The 16907-nt window shown below is 36.5% G+C and overlaps 1 protein-coding gene across 2 annotated transcripts in view; it reads left to right on the top strand.

The window, feature by feature from the left end:
* Positions 1–16907, top strand: part of NOL10 (nucleolar protein 10) — an 85871-nt gene that overhangs the window by 45019 nt on the left and 23945 nt on the right. For both annotated transcript variants that reach the window (XM_006191857.3, XM_032497023.1), the window contains exon 14: positions 13640–13766. In XM_006191857.3, the coding sequence (XP_006191919.1) occupies positions 13640–13766 (127 nt within the window). The remainder of the gene's footprint in view (positions 1–13639; positions 13767–16907) is intronic.

Here is a 16907-nt window from a genome sequence, read left to right as displayed (position 1 = left end):
AGATACTCTTTCTGTCCCCTTTGTATCTCTTCTTCTGGGACTCCTGTTATGTGTGTGTTCATCTGTTTGATGACATCCCACGAGTCTCTGAAGCTTTGTTCAGTTTTCTTTTTATTTCTCAGACTGGATAATCTCAATTGACCCATCTTCAGATTTGCTAATTCTTTCTTTTTTTTTTCCTTTTTCAGTTTTATTAGGTGAAATTATTACAGTTTGCACATATATGTTATATTGCATGTAAATACATATATACAATAATATACTGCACTTTTTTTTTTAGTTTACATATATGTACTGATCATTGTTTCTAAGAACAGATTAGAGCTTTAGCTTTTGAAACTTACATAATTATCAGGGGAATAAAGCCAACCACAAAAAAAGAATCAACAGAATGTGGTAATCCAATCATAAAGGACAGTTAAATGTGCTTACAACATATTCAAGAAATCAGTCATCTAAGTTACAAAAAGTAGTTCATTTGTATCATTATTATTATTATTATTATTATTATTATTATTATTATTACTTTAGATTCCACATATACGTGATATCATATGGCATTTTTCTTTCTCTTTCCAGCCCACTTCACTTAGAATGACGATCTTCAGGTCCATCCATTATTGCTGCAAATGGCATTATTTTATTCTTTTTTATGGCTGAGTAGTGTTCCATTGTATATATGTACCACATCTTCTTTATCCAGTCATCTGTTGATGGACATTTGGGTTGTTTCCATGTCTTGGCTATTGTAAATAGTGCTGCTATGAACACTGGGGTGCATGTGTCTTTTTTAGTTTTATTTTTCTCTGGGTGTATGCCCAGGAGTGGGATTGCTGGATCATATGGTAAGTCTATTTTCAGTTTTTTAAGGAACCTTCATACTGTCCTCCACAGTGGCTGCACAAGTCTACACTCCCACCAACAGTGTAGGAGGGTTCCCTTTTCTCCATACGTTCTCTAGCATCTATCATTTATAGACTTTTCAGTGATGGCCATTCTGGCTAGTGTGAGGTGATATTGTAGTTTTGATCTGTATTTCTCTGACAGTATTGCTGAGCAATTTTTCATATGCCTGTTGGCCATTTATATGTCTTTTGATCATAAATGGATGTTGAATTTTATCAAAAGCTTTTTCTGCATCTATTGAGATTATCATATAGTTTTTATTCTTCAGTTTGTTAGTGTGGTGTATCGGATTGATTGATTTGCATATGTTGAAAAATCTCTGCATCCTTGGGGTAAATCCCACTTGATCATGGTATATAAACCTTTTAATTCATTGTTGGAGTAAGCTTGCTAGTATTTTTTTGAATATTTTTGCATCTATATTCTTAAGTGATATTGGCTTGTTATTTTTTGTGTGTGATATCCTTGTCTGGTTTTGGTATTAGGGTGATGATGACCTCATAGAATGAGTTTGGAAGTGTTCCTTCCTCTGCAGTTTTTGGAATAGTTTCAGAAGGATAGGTGTTAACTCTTCTCTAAATGTTTGGTAGAATTCACCTGTGAAGCCATCTGGTCCTGGACTTTTGTTTGTTGGGAGGTTTTTAATTACTTATTCAATTTCAGTGCTGGTAATTGGTCTATTCATATTGTCTATTTCTTCCTGGTTTAGTCTTGGCAAATTGCACCTTTCTAAGAAATTGTCCATTTCTTCTGCATCATTGTTTTTGTTGGCATATAGTTGTTCATAGTATCCTCTTATGATCCCTTGTATTTCTGTGGTATCAATTGTAACTTCTCCTTTTCCATTTCTGATTTTATTAATTTGGGCCCTCTCCCTTTTTTTTTTTGATGAGTATGACTGGAGGTTTTATCAATTTTGTTTATCTTTTCAAAGAACCAGCTTTTAGTTTCATTGATCTTTTCTCTTGTTTTTTTTAGTCTCTATTTCATTTATTTCTGCTCTAATCTTTATGATTTCTTTTCTTCTACTAACTCTGGAGTGTTTGTTCTTTCTCCAGCTGCTTTAGGTGTATGGTTAGGTTGTTCAGTTGAGATTTTTCTTGTTTCCTGAGGTAGGATTGTATCGCTATAAACGTCCCTCTGAGGACTGCTTTTGCTGCGTCCCAGAGGTTTTGGATTGTTGTGTTTTCATTTTCATTTGTCTCAAAGTATTTTTTGATTTCCTCTTTGATTTCTTCCATGATCCATTGGTTGTTTAGTAGCATATTGTTTAACCTCCATGTGTTTGCATTTTTTGTAGTTTTTTTCTTGTAGTTTATTTCTAACCTTATAGCATTGTGGTTGGAAAAGATACTTAGTACGATTTCAATTTTCTTAAATTTGCTGAGGCTAGCTTTGTGGGCCAGCATGTGGTCGATTCTGGAGAATGTTCCATGTACACCTGAGAAGAATGTGTATTCTGTTGTTTTCGGATGGAATGCTGCATAGATATCAATTAGGTCCATCTAGTCTAGTGTTTTATTTAGGGGCTGTATTTCCTTATTGATTTTCAGTCTGGATGATCTGTCCATTAATGTAGTTGGGGGTGTTAAAGTCACCCACTATTATTGCATTATTGTTGATTTCTCCTCTTATGTCTGTTAACAATTGCCTTATATATTGAGGTGCTCCTGTGTTGAGTGTATATATATTTACAATTGTTATATCCTCTTCTTGGATTGATCCCTTAAGCATTATGTAGTACCCTTCTTTGTCTCTTGTAACAGTTTTTATTTTAAAATCTGTTTTAACTAATACAAGTATTGCTACTCCAGCTTTCTTCTGGTTTCCGTTTGCATGGAATATCTTTTTCCATCCCCTTGTTTTCAACCTGCATATGTCTCTAGCTCTGAAGTGGATCTCTTGTAGACAGCAAGGGGTCTTTTTTTTGTATCCATTCAGCCAGTGTATGTCTTTTGGTTGGAGCATTTAATCCATTTACTTTTAAGGTAATTTTTATTGCTAGGTGTGTTCTTACTGCCATTTTGTTAATTGTTTTGAGTTTGTTTTTGTAGGTCTTTTTTTTTCCTCTTCTTTTTGTTTTCTTTTCTTGTGCTTTGATGAATAGAGAAGTTCCTTTAACATTTGTTGTAAAGCTGGTTTGAAGGTGCTGAATTCTTTTAGCTTTTGTTTATCTGTGAAGCTTTTGATTTCTCCAGCAAGTCTGAATGAGAGCCTCGCTGGGTAGAGTATTCTTAGCTGTTAAGTTTTTCGCTTTCAGCACTTTAAATATATCATGTTACTCCCTTCTGGCCTGAGGGTTTCTGCTGAAAAATCAGCTGATAAACTTATGGGAGTTCCCTTGTAGGTTATTTGTTGCTTTTGTCTTTCTGATTTTAATATTCTTTCCTTATCCTTAATTTTTGTGAGCTTGATTACTATGTGCCTTGGTGTATTCCTCTTTGGATTGATCCTGTGTGGGACTCTGAGCTTCCTGCACTTGGTGACTGTTTCCTTTCCCAAGTTGGGAAAGTTTTCGGTTAGAATCTCTTCAAAAATTTTCTCAGGTCCTTTCTTTCTTCGCTTTCTGGGACCCCTATAATGCAAATATAAGTGTGCTTCTTATTGTCGCAGAGTTCTCTTAAACTATCCTCATTTCTTTTCATTCTTTTTTCTTTTGTCTGTTCTGCAGTAGTGATTTCCACTAATCTGTCTTCTAGCTCACTAATCTGTTCTGCATGATTTAGTCTATTCATGGTTCTTTCATTTCAGTGTTATTCATTTCAGAATTTTTATTCTTCAACTCTGTTTGGGTATTCTGTATATTTTCCAGTTCTTTGCTAAAAACTTTGCTTTGTGCATCTATACTCCTCCTGAGTTCTCTAAACATCTTCACCCTCATCATTCTAAACTTTCTCAGATAAATTGCCTATCTCCTCATCACCTATTTCTCCTGGGATTTTATCTTGTGCCTTGTTCTGGAAGATACTCCTCTGCCACATCTTGTCTGTCTTTCTATTTGTATTTTTAGGTAGGTTAGTTATGTTTCTTGACCTTGGAGAAGTGGCCCTCTGTGGGAGATGTCCTATGTGTCTCAGTAGTACACTCCTCTCACGTCACCCAAGGGCCAGGGTCGAGCTGGTCCCAGTGTAGAGTCTGGCCTATGTTTGTGGATTCCTTCCACAGGCTTTGGGACTATTATTTTCTTGTTTCTGGTATCTGCCCCCTGGTGGATGAGGCTGGACTAGAGGCTTATGTAGGTTTCCTGTCAGGAGGGGTCAATGTCTGCCCATTGATTGGTGAAGCTTGGCCAGACCTCTGGTGTGTAAGGCCCTGTCTAGAGGCTTTTGTAGCTCAGGAAGTCTGCTGATGGATGAGGCTGTGTTCCTACTCAGTATGTTGTTCGGCTTGAAGCTTCACTGCAGGCTGTTGGGTGAGGTTGGGTCTTGGTGATAATGATCCAACCAAGATGTCAGCCTCCAGGAAAGCTCATGCAGATAAACACTCCCAGAATGTCCTCCACCAACTGTTATGTCCCCTGGGTGAGCCGCAGCAGTCCCCTGTCTCCCCAGGAGAGCTTCCAAAATGAGCAGGCAGGTCTGGCCCAGGTTCCTACGAAATCACTGCCTCTGTCCTTGGACATGGTGCACATGAGATCCGGTGCACACTTCGCAAGCAAATGAAGTCTCTGTCTCCCCTAGTCCTATACGGCTCTTGAGGTGAAGCCCCACTGGCCTTCAAAACCAGATGTCCTGTGGTTGCCTCCTCCCACTGCCGAATCCTGGGCCAGGGAGCCTGACGTGGGGTTCAGAGCTCTCACTCCTGTGGGAAGGCCTCTGTGATTTAATTGTTCTTCAGCTTGCGGGTCACCCACCCGGGGGGTATGGGGCCTGACTATATTGTGAGCACGCCCCTCCTACCTTCTTTCTGTGGTTCCCTCTCTGTGTTTCCAGCTGAAGCAGATCTTTTTTGCCAGGCTCCAGTCTCTTTTCCCGATGACTGTTCAGCAGTCAGTTGTGGTTTTGCTGTAGTTGAGAGGAGAGGCGAGCTAGTGGTCCTACTGTTCCACCATCTTGCCTGGAAATCCATCTCAAATTTGCTGATTCTTTCTTCTGCCAATTTACATATATCTATTGAGCCTCTCTAGTGAATTTTTTATTTCAATTACTGTATTTTCCACCTCCAGAATTTTTTTTCATTTTTCAGTTTAATTAGGTAGAATTTATTTACAGTTTGCACATATGCAATATATTGCATGTAAATACACATATACAGTATACTGCATGTATTTTAAAAATGTACATATATGTACTGTTCATTATTTCTAAGAATGTTTAGAGCTTTAGTTTTTTAAACTTACATAGTCCAAAGGAATAAAGCCAACCACAAAATAAGAATTAATTCAAAAAGATATATACACCCCACTATTAACAGCAACATTATTTATAATGGCAAAGATTATCGAAGCATCCTGAGTGCACATCAATAGATGAATGGATAAAGAAGATGCAGCATATATGTGTAATGGAATACAGCTCACCCATAAGAAAGGATATTTTGCCATTTGTGGCCCTTCACAGAACTCTTTTTTTAATTGAAGTATGGTTGATTTATAATTCATTTACAGTATTTAGTTCTTTTTTAAAATTTCTATCTCTTTATTGATATTCTGTTTCATGAGACATTTGTTCTCATACATTTTATTTGTTCTTTAGACATGATTTTTTTGTTTGTTTTTTGGGGGTTTTTTGGTGGTTGTTGTTGTTTTTAGTTCTTTGTGCATATCTGTAATAGCTGATGTAAAATCTTTGTCTGGTAAGTCCAGTGTTTGAGTGTCCTCAAAAAAATAGGTTCTGTTGACTCCTTTTTCCCTCCTGTGCACGGGCCTTGCTTTTCTTTGCATGTCTTGTAATGTTTGGTTGAAAACTAGATGTTTTAGATAATGCAATTTGGGAGTTATGGAGCTCAGATCACCCCTACCCCAAGTTTATTGTTGTTGCTGTTTGTTTAGTGACTCTCCTGGACTAAGTCTGTAAAATCTGATATCTTTGTTATATGTGGCCACCAAAGCCTCTGCTTGGCTGACTTAATTGTCAGCTAATGACAGCTTTCCTGGAACCAAAAAGTCTCCCAACCTTTGTGAAGGGATCCTTGTAAACACAAGTTGGATCATGTCACTCCTCTGCTCGGACCCCTCCCATGGCTCCCATCTCACTCAGAGGAAAAGGTAAAGTCCTGCAGTGGCCTGTGAGGGCCCGTCTGATCTAACCCCCTACTGTCTCCCTCGCACCCTCTGTTCCAGCCATGCTGAGTTGGTCTTTGTGATGATCCCCAAACATGCCAAGCAGTTCTGACCTCAAGGCCTTTGCAGTTGCCAGATGTTCTCATGGTTTACTCCCTTCTCTCCCCCAGGTCTGTATTCATTTGTCACTTCAACATGGGCTTCCCCGTCCACCCCTCTTCCCCTTCCTGTCTTCTCCATCACCCTTCACTGCTTTATTTTCCCCTCAGCTCTTACCACTGTCTGTCATACTCTGTATTGTCTTTCCTTTGTTTATTTATTGTTCCCCTTTCTGGAATGTAAGCTCTTTAAAGGTAGATATTCTTATTTTGTTCACTGCTGTGTCTACAATGAAGAGAAAAATGCTGGATGGCAACTATTTATTAAATAAATGAATGGCGATCTTTGGCATTCTACTCTTAATTTAAGAATGAGGCACTAAATGTGATTGGAAGCTCTTTGTATGTGGTGGTCTTGCCTACTGGTAGTTTTCACGCTAACTCGTCAGCTAATGACTCCAGGTATACCTCGGAAATGACACAGGTTTGACTCCAGATTACTATAATAAAGTGAATATTGCAATAAAGTGAGTCACACGAATTTTTTGGTTTCCCAGTGCGTATAAAAGTTATGTTTACATTATACTGCAGTCTGTTAAGTGTGCAATAGCATATCTAAAAAGCAACATATACACCCTAATTTAAAAACACTTTATTGCTAAAAGAGTACTGACCATCACCTGACAGCTCAGGTTTGCCACACACCTTCAGTGTGTAAAGAACGCAGTATCTGCGAAGAGCAATAAAATGAGGTCCACGCCTGTATTAGAGGATTCCCAAATGTTAGCATCGGGAAGTCTGTCTTTGGGAATCTTTCATTTTCTACAGAGAATCCTCAGTTTCTTTCCAGGAATGTTAGGGGTTTAGAGCGGCAGGAATGGAAGCACAGCAACATATGCTTGGCTCCTTGCACTCTGGTTGCTGAGAAGGGAGCTAGGGTCACCCCGTTTGATGTGTAGGCTGCCATTTAATTGTGCTAATTTCAGCACCTCCGCTCAAGTCAGCTGTGTGCGTACCCACTCACGTGGAGCAGCTTTCCTTCACTTTCTCCAGAGAATTATCCTCTGGCTTCCTAAGGGGTGGTGGAACGTTAGGTACTCCTCGGCTCTATCATCTCCCCTCTTGTCAGGCCCATCTTCCCAGATACGTGGAGCCTCCCAAGTCCTCTCAAGGCCTCTAAGGGAAGAATCTACTCCCCTCTCTCTGTGTTACTCATCTCTGTTAGCACCCAGCATTTATACCGTGTTAGATCCCTTCACCACTGTATTTTCTCCTTTTGTTATTTTTTTGTCCTTGAAGGCTAATACTTTTTATATTGATTTATTGTCATTTTAATATTCGTGGGAGGGAGAAGAAATAAAAATACGTATGTAGGGTGCCAGTTAAGTGTTCGCTTGGGGTGTCCTGTCTCCCCTAACCCTTTGCGCACAGACACGCCAGGACCTCATGCTTGTTTGTACTCACAAGGTGTTCCGCAGATGAACTGTTGGTTTAATCAGCTGATGGTAAGAAAATGGCATAAACAGTCTTTTATTTCCCATTTGGCCTTATTTTATTATCATTTAATTTCAGTGCCTAAACTACTTTTCAAAAACTAAATCAAAATTGAAATCATGGCAGATAATAATTTATAAATATTTTAAAGTGCTGAAATTAAATTGCTCTTTTGCTAATCTGATGTTTAGGAGTGTGAGAACAAAGCGCTACAAGTAGAGTACCTTCAGATGACTCATAATTACTCATGCAGATGCATGTAAACCTGGATATGCAATTAGGCAGCTCATTATGTTGCAAATGCAATTACATGCGTAGATTCATGGCCACTCCCTCGGCTCACCCAGCTGTCTCTCTTGTCTCAGGCTTATGATCAGTTATTATTAAGCCCCAGTTGTCAGAATTTGAAAATACATGCTGGTGCTAGTGGTGCCTTTCAGCTAATAATGGAGGAAAAGTTTGAAAAGAAAATTTTCGTTTGAGTTTATACATTGCAGAGTTGGCAAAACCCCATTTTCCTTCTGGAGAGCAGGCTATCCATTTAGAAAAGTTATCATTAATCATAATAGTAGTTAATGATATTTACAGTATAGTATACCTCCATTGTCTCTGATCTGCAATTCTGAAATCCAAAAAGCCCTGATTTTATTTTTTTTTAATTAAATAACTCATTGGTGGCAAAACCTGACCTGCTTCCTTAGGACTCAGACCTGACAAGTAATTACTAGGCTCTTTCTAGTCTTTATTTATCCAAATCACTGGCGTGAATATGTATGGATTTTCGGAGAGTTATTAATATGTTTGATTATGGACCACTGCCCCAGACTCCCTGAAGATTTTACATAAATACAGTCTACATACAGTGTTGCCTTTTGAAAATGCAGAAAATCCTGAATTTCAAATGCTTCTTTGCCTCAATAGTTTCTGATAAAGAGTTAAGGCCTTATGGTAAGAGTAACAGATTTCAAATTAGATGAGTGTTAAATTCTGGTAAGGGGTGGAACTCCCCACCGCTTAGAGCGTGAGCTCTGGGCTCGCACTGCGGTTGTTAATTTTGCTATTCTTATCATTGTTTTTATTACTGTTCTAGTTCCAGAAACTGATATTTATTTTTACATTTAGAATGTCCTGAAAACAGTTCTGTAACAAAATAAATAGATCATTTACATGGTAGCTCAGTGGTAAAATTATTTTTTATTTCAACTCCATTGTAGCTTATCTGTTCAGTGGTGTCATTATAACCTAAATAATGTTTAAATTGAGTTTCTAGGATTATAGTGGTATAAGATCACTAAAAAGTAAAATTGATAATTCTTCTAACAAAGCATCTTCCTTATAATTAATAATGAGTAAAATATATATTAATTTTCTATAACATTAAATTCTATTTGGTATGGCAGTTGTTTTACTGAATACAAAATCATAACCCCTTACCATTTTTCAAGGCCTAGTTCAAATGTCTCCTTCAAAGATATATCTTGATCTCCTGCCTCAGCAGATAAAGGGCTCCCCAGAAACATTCTAGAATTTCTCTTCTGTGGCACTAATCACATTATGTTGTACTTGATTGCTTTCTAGACTTTATATTTGACAGTAAGCACTTAGCTTTTAGTAAGTTTTGGAATGAATGAGTGAAGTTGAGGAAATTAAGACTCACTAGTCCTTCACACAAGTGTTGTGTGTGAACTAACGTTTCCCATTTGGTTTCATTCTGCTACCTAATGTTACAGAGTATACTGCGCCTGGAAAGTAACAAATGTGAAACTCAAATATGTGATGAATGAAAATTGAAGTAAAATCTGCCTCCTTACATTTAGCGGGTCTGGTTGTATTCTCTGAACTTACAAGAATTCACCATTCTCTTTTCAGTGTTCACTCAGACCCACTTCACACTGTATGCTGTAATGCATTCTGAAAATTGTGTAAAAGAATATTTTTTAAAAATCAGCTTGGGGATCTTACATCTTACATACTTCTGTGTGTTCTAATATAATTATATATCAATTAGAGTTTCTCATGCATAAGCCCATTTGGTTCAAAGTTATTGTGGGGAAAAAAAAGTTATTTATTGTGTGTTGATACAGTTCTACCAAATGGAGTAATTAAGAATTTTCTTAGTTTTAAAGGTTTTTAAATTGTTTTTTAAATCATTAGTTTAAAACTCAAGATAACAATTTCATATTTAATTACCATTTTATATTATCAGTGATTTTCATTTTGATAGTAGGAAATATTCAGTAGCGTTAAAAGTAAATAGGATACATTATAGCATTTATACTGAATTAGTACAATTTGGTTCTTTGTCTCTAATAGTACTTTGTTGTTATTTTAATCCCCCTTGATCTGTTAAAAACCATCCATCCAGTAATCCTCCATACTTATTTTTGCCTTAGCACAACTTTGTGATGTGGCATAGTGGTTTTTCAAAAGTCAAATGGGGGCAAGGGTACCCTGCTCTATCAGCCCCCTAAGAATTTTAATATTCATTGTCTTTCCTCCCCACTCTTAGTCATATTTGTCCATTACCAGAAAATATGAGAATTTTGAATTTTTAAATTAAGCAAATATAATTAGCATCTTAAAGGTAGATTGTAATCATAGAGGCAGATGACCTTGGGTACGTGGCATGTATTTTCATGTACTTGAAACTTGGTTCTTCTGCCTAAACGGATTAGAGCAAGTAGATACTTGGCTGCATTTGAGTCAAGGCTTTCCTATAGCATGCTGATAAAGATTCTTTCCTGTTTTGGAGGATGGAGTGTTTCCATTTAGATTGATTGATATGATTGTCATTAAAGTTGCTGAGGGACTCACAGTATTCCTTGATAGCAGTTTGATGAGTCAGATATCCAATTCCTTACGTTTACTGGTGTGTGATTTTAGGAAATTCTTATGCATAAAAAGTGGAAGATCATTAACAAACAGTAAAAGTTTAAAACAGATCAGTCTTCATCAAGTTTCTGAAATAAAACTCTTATGGTGCATAAAAATGTAGACAATCAAGCGGTAAGTTTTTACTGCAGTATAGTATGTAGCAGTATAATGACAATACAGAAAACCTAGAAAGTTTTGATGTAGTAGTAATAGTATACGAGTTGTTTAAAAACATGTTGTCTTCAAGTTGTAAAGCCTGAATGTAAGAATAAATTAATATATTTTAAGTATTAGTTGAAAGAGGAATGTATTTATGAATAGAGACAGCAAAGAATTTTTACACAGTAGTTAGTGTTGTGGTCCTTATAGGAATATCAGAACTTTGCACATGGTTGACCCTTCCTTATTGGTTAAGCTGACCACTGTTTTGCAACTTAATGGTGGACCTTTGAGGAAAGCTCTAATGTGGATAAAACCTGCAGTTAATACCAGTTAAATCAGTAATTTCAACTTTGTTATGGTTATTCTGATATTTTTTTCTCTGAATAGGAAGTAGGGAAATGTGATTAATAAAATCAGCCCATTAGATTTAATTTTGTTTTTGATGGAAATATTTCCTCCTATAAAATTTAATGGCCATGAATTTGATTGCAGAGATTGTTTACCATAATCAGACCTGTCCCTGGAGAGGCAATTTAAAACAATTCCGTTAGAATCCAGATAACTAATCAAAAAGGATGTTGTGGAACATTATAAAAAAGGTCTATGTGAAAGTAAGATCTGGTCTGGTATTATGATATTCCTACCCCTCACCCCCCAAGAAAAGTCAGTAAACACAGTGTAATAATCTTTCCATTGTCTTTGAAGCCCATGTTTAAGACTGATGTAAGCTTTAAAGGTGGAACTACTTTATTATGAGGCCCTTTGGTAACCAGTGCTCCCTTGCATAAAAGGCAAAATAAATCTGACTTTCATCAAAAAGTGTTCTTATATCCAGTAGTTTTATGGTGAGGTATTTGAGTGTTTTTATCTGAATAAGGACAGTTAGAGAATTCAAAAAATACTTTCACCAAACAGGACCCTTTGAGTCTTAATAGTTTGTGCAATGAAATTCATGAATGTATTCATATGTGCTTTATATGTGAATGGATTTATTTATGAAACATTTATTGAACACCTACTACTTGGCAGGGAATGTTCTATGTACTAGAAATTAAGCACTTAAAACAGATGAAGCTTAAACCCTCCCAGGAGGACAGTATCTTGGATCTTACATTCTAGAAAAGTGCTAGTAGTGTATTTTCCTCCTCTCTAAAAGAGGAGAAGGTGGCTGTCCTCGGTTGTATGCCAGTATATGATAGAGCTTTGCTTTTGCAGATTTATGACTGACAGGAAGCAGATACCCTTGTAGTTGCAGGTGCCTAAACTCTGACTCTCAGAGGGTGCCCCATGGTTTTCCTAGCTTGCTCATGTGTTCATTCCAACCTGAAGTCCTTTCAGATATACTTACTGGGTACCCCAGCAGAGCCTGTTTCATCCAGCCCTCACCCGTCTCCCCCATGGACTCAGCACAATCTCAGTTCATTGCTTTAAATGCCTGAGCGTGTATGCGCACGCATAACGTCTGCTCAGCTAGGTTTTTAACACCTGGGGGGAGAAGAGAATGGTCGGGGACTTTGGTTTAGTGCAATGCTTTGTATGTAGGAGCAATTAATATCAGTATTTGTTGACTTCAAGCTACTGTCCTAAAATTGCTTAAGATAATAGCAATTTCTTTAAAGTGGTCTACACTGAATTTTTTTCAATGCCTTGCATTTCTTGAAGGTTTGTCTTTGATGGTCATTTCTGTTTTTAAAAATTGTATAGATTATACTATTAAGAAACTTCTTGATGGGACTTTTTAATGCTCATTAAGAGTTGTTTTTCGTGTTTATGAGCCCCATAGCCTTTGGTGGGAGTGGCGGGGTCACCTTCTCTAATCAGGCAAAGTAATATAACTAAATTCGAGTGGCACTATCTAACATCTACTTTTTTTCTTTTTAATGATTGAAGAGGGTATTAGGGTCTGTGTTTCTTTGTTATAACTCTCTTTTGCCTACCTTTCCTTCTCCAAAAAGGTTAAGCTAGATTTAATAATTTCCCTTACGAGTTTTGGGGTTTTTTTTTCCTGTATAATTGATTACTATCAAAATACATAGGCAAGCAGTCAGTGGAAGTTCCATTTTGTAAGAGCCCAGTGCTCTCGTTTCTGAATGCCTCCCCTACGAGAGAGGATTTCAGTATTGTGGCTTTCCCACTGAGTGTTCCTTCCTTTGGGATATGCATTGACCTCAGTGGGCAAAGCATCTGCTGGGAAAGATTTGTATCAAGGTCAAAAAAGCAAAAAGCAGTCACAGTATTTTATGGAACTAATTGAATTTCAAATTGAAGTATTCATATTTTATTACGTGGTTATAAATTCTATTCAACCCTTTGTTCCTCAGCCTTTCACTGGGACTAATTGTGGATCCTTGCAACCCATTTTAGATTAAATCTGAAGAATTCTATATACAGAAATTTAATTTTGAATGAATTAAGTGAAGTGGACCATATAAGATAAAATGTAATGATCAGGTAGTTAGTTGATAACCCTTAAATTTTACATTTTACACTTTTGTTTGTCTTGAGTGGCAAACTTTAAAAATCTGGTATACCAAGTATGCTTTTGGGGATGCTAGTACTGTTTTGAGTGAAAGAGATGATAGAAATATGGATGAATATTATTATTAGTACCTGAATTACTTGTATTTTCATAGTTCTTATGTAAGAATATTCACTGATATCATTGTATCCCAACCTGAGATTTTATTCCCTAATAAGCCTAAGTTCTTCCTACTTGGTTTATTCTCTTTCATTGTAGACTTGATTATGCACATTGCAGTTGTTTTTCAGCACTTGTGATAGAATCCAGGGTTTTAAAATTATATTTAAGGAAATTCGGTTGTAAAATAACGAGCTCCTAGTTGACATGGTGAGAGTGTACGTTTGCTAACCTTTTAATCTGCAGGTTTTAGGTCCTGCTCCCAGGTGGTGTTCCTTCTTAGACAACCTGACAGAAGAACTAGAAGAGAATCCAGAAAGCACAGTTTATGATGATTACAAATTTGTCACCAAGAAAGACCTTGAAAATTTAGGTAAAAAAAAAAATTATGAAATGTTTATTAACTTATTTCTACTTGGTTTTTTTTTTTTTCAGTTTTGAACATTAGAAATGATGGAGTCACACTTGTCTGATATTCCAAATCTTCTCTTTCTGACAAATCAGATATTAAACATAGTATGCATCGTCAAGTTTATAATCTATGCTTAGAAAAGATTCAGATAAATTCAGTTTACTGAAGCTTTTTGTATCTTAAGTGAGGAATAATTTTTTTAACCTACTACCTATGTATAGGAAAAACATCAGTCAAGGAAGCAGTGATTTTTTTTTTCAAGTATTATCTGAATATAATAAGATTTTGAGAAATTTCAGAAACTGCAAGTAAATGATTTTTGGCTCCCTTCTAGGTTTGCTTATTGAGAGATCTAATCCAAAACTTAGAACCCGTAGGTTGAATTCTCAAATACAGAGAACCTTAACAGTGAGCTAGGTTTAAAGAATACAGACAAAGAAATGTTTCTTAATAACCACCAACACTTAAATAGGGCTTACATGCGCCGGGCAATATTCTGAATGTTTTACATACAACTCATTTAATCCTCCAGCTATGGAGTGGATGTTATTATGATTTCATTTTAGAGGTAAGGAAATTGAGGCACAGAAGGATTAAAAGTATCTTGCGAAAATCTTCAGTGGTCGTAAATGTGAAGGTTAGAATTTAAACCTAGAGTCTGTGTTCTTAACTTGAGCCATACTGACCCCTCTGAAGAACAGATTTATCTTAGTTGACTAGTCCTAGTTTGTAGGATAATGAGAATAGATTTTACCAATCTTGTTCTATCGTTGGGAAGAGGCTACTTAGCAAATTGTTGAGAATGGGAAGACTTAGAGGAGCCATTCTCCACAAGTCTAGGCAACTTAGTTGTCTTTCAAACAAATAGATGTACAGCAGCAGCTGAATGGTTAAAAAATAGAATCATGTAACAGATTAATAGAGAGATTCTCAAACTTTATCTTTAACCTATATCTTACAGCACAGTTAATCCAGGCAGAATTATTTTCTACCATTTAACCACCAAAATAATCCTTTAAATTTGAATGTGTTTTGAAAGACAAGAGTTGTATTTAGCCTTTAAAAAAACGACTTGTGAGTGAAATAGGTGTTCCTACTGAAGTGGCTGCTTAAATGTCTGCAACGTGATTTTTGCAGTAGGTTTGTCACACTCACCTACATTCTCAAATTGGAGAATAAAAAGTCATTGCTATTTTGTGGATTTTTAAAAACTACTGTGTTTAGTGTATTTTCGGTGCTTTTTCAGTCTCTTTACTTTGTTTACTTTGGGTGAGGAAGGCAGTTATAAAGATAAAAAATGATAAAATACATTCATACTGCCTAATTTTAAAACTATGGAAATAGATATAGTATTCAACAAAGTAGTTATACTAGAAATTATTTTTAGGTAAATTAATATCTTTTAATTTTAAATGAGCCATTAGTTATTTTTCAACAGATTTTACCATCATATATAGAACCTTTAAATAACTTATGTGAAAGTAAAAATTAGGCCAAATAATTTCCCTTATTTCTTATGATTATAGCATTGAATACTTGCAAGTTCTGACTTTCCCCAGCTGTGCCCTTTAGCAGATCCTATAGCATGGTTTCGTGGACTGCTGCTTCTGTAAGAAGTGCTGGATGGGTAGCACCGTGGCTGATGTCATGGGTGTCAGAGAGAGGCTGACCTGGGTTTGCATCCGTCCTTTCCCACTGTATCTGTATGCCTTGGCCAGGTTTCTTAAGCTCATTATGCCTTGGTTTCCTCATATATAAAATGGCAATAATAATAGTTCTTACCCATAGGGTTGCCTGGAGAATGAATCAGATAATGCCTGAGAAGTACTCAGCACAGTATCTACACGTAATACATGGATGTTACCTATTACTTTAAGAGATTTGTGGCAAATAAGTTTGAGAAATGCTATGTTAAGCAAAGTTAAATCAGTTTCTTTACTTATGGACTTCTTTGAGCCTTCACTGTCACCCGACACTATAAACCTCTGGGAGGGGGAGGAAAGTATGAAACGTTTCCCAGACTTAATTGATCATAGAGCCTCTGCCTCCTCAAAGATGTCTTAGTGTTCTGTGCAGCCAATGATGAGAAAAGCTACCTGTCAGAGTCTCTGTTTAAAATTGTTTTAACGTGAAAACCTGCTGGTTTTTATTTATGACCTAACTTGGAATAATTCTGGGCCATGAAAATAAGTTTATATACTTGATAGAGGAAACACAAATTATAAATACCTGTGCAGGCAGCTAAACGCAGATCGCTATGCATTTGGACATTTCATTAAGGTTCAGCTCCCCCGCCCCTACCTCCCAACCCCGGCTTTAAGTTTCTACTTTGAAAATCCAAACCCTGTAGTTTTACTTACTAATGTTTCTATTAAAATTTTTTTTATTTTTGGGGGAGGGGGGAAGTAATTAGGTTTATTTATTTATTAATTTTTAGAGGAGGTACTGGGGATTGAACCCAGGATCTTGTGCATGCTGAGCACGCACTCTACCACTTGAGCTATACTCTTCCCCAAAACCCTGTACTTTTATTAACCTAACAAATTCTTAAGAAAGTATTTTTCTGACCAAGTCTTGTAATTACTTTTTGAGATTATCCTAATTTTTGCCTTTTGATGTTGTTCTATAGTGTATACTGTGTTGTGCATCTTTGTGATTTTGCCTAGTACATGATTTTTAGGTCTGGAGGGATGTTGATTTCAAAAATGTGGGAATCAGGGTAATATTTTCCTTGGAAACATAGTCACTTCGTGTTATACCAACTAAAGCTGCTGTTCATGTGAGTATATCACAGGTGGTCTTATTTTGAAGATGAATATTCTCATAACCTTTCTCTGTAAATATTTGCAATTTATAATTTCTGACATAAGCAGAGCTTTCTTATGTGATATGACCACCACTAATTGTGAATGAAATCTGCTTAATCTTGGACACCCTATGAAAGGTATTGTTTAAAACCAGGCTCCCAAACACTGATTAGCAGTGAATTTTTCATTTATCCACAATGAAGTATGTGTGTATATAGTATTTATTTTGATACAGACTTGCCAACTGTTCTTTCTTGAGAAAAAACATGCTCTTTCTACACTGTTGTTGTGACAG

Source organism: Camelus ferus, chromosome 15 (genome assembly GCF_009834535.1).
Source record: "Camelus ferus isolate YT-003-E chromosome 15, BCGSAC_Cfer_1.0, whole genome shotgun sequence".
Classification (NCBI taxonomy): Eukaryota; Metazoa; Chordata; class Mammalia; order Artiodactyla; family Camelidae; genus Camelus; species Camelus ferus.
This window is presented reverse-complemented; position numbering and strand designations above follow the sequence as displayed.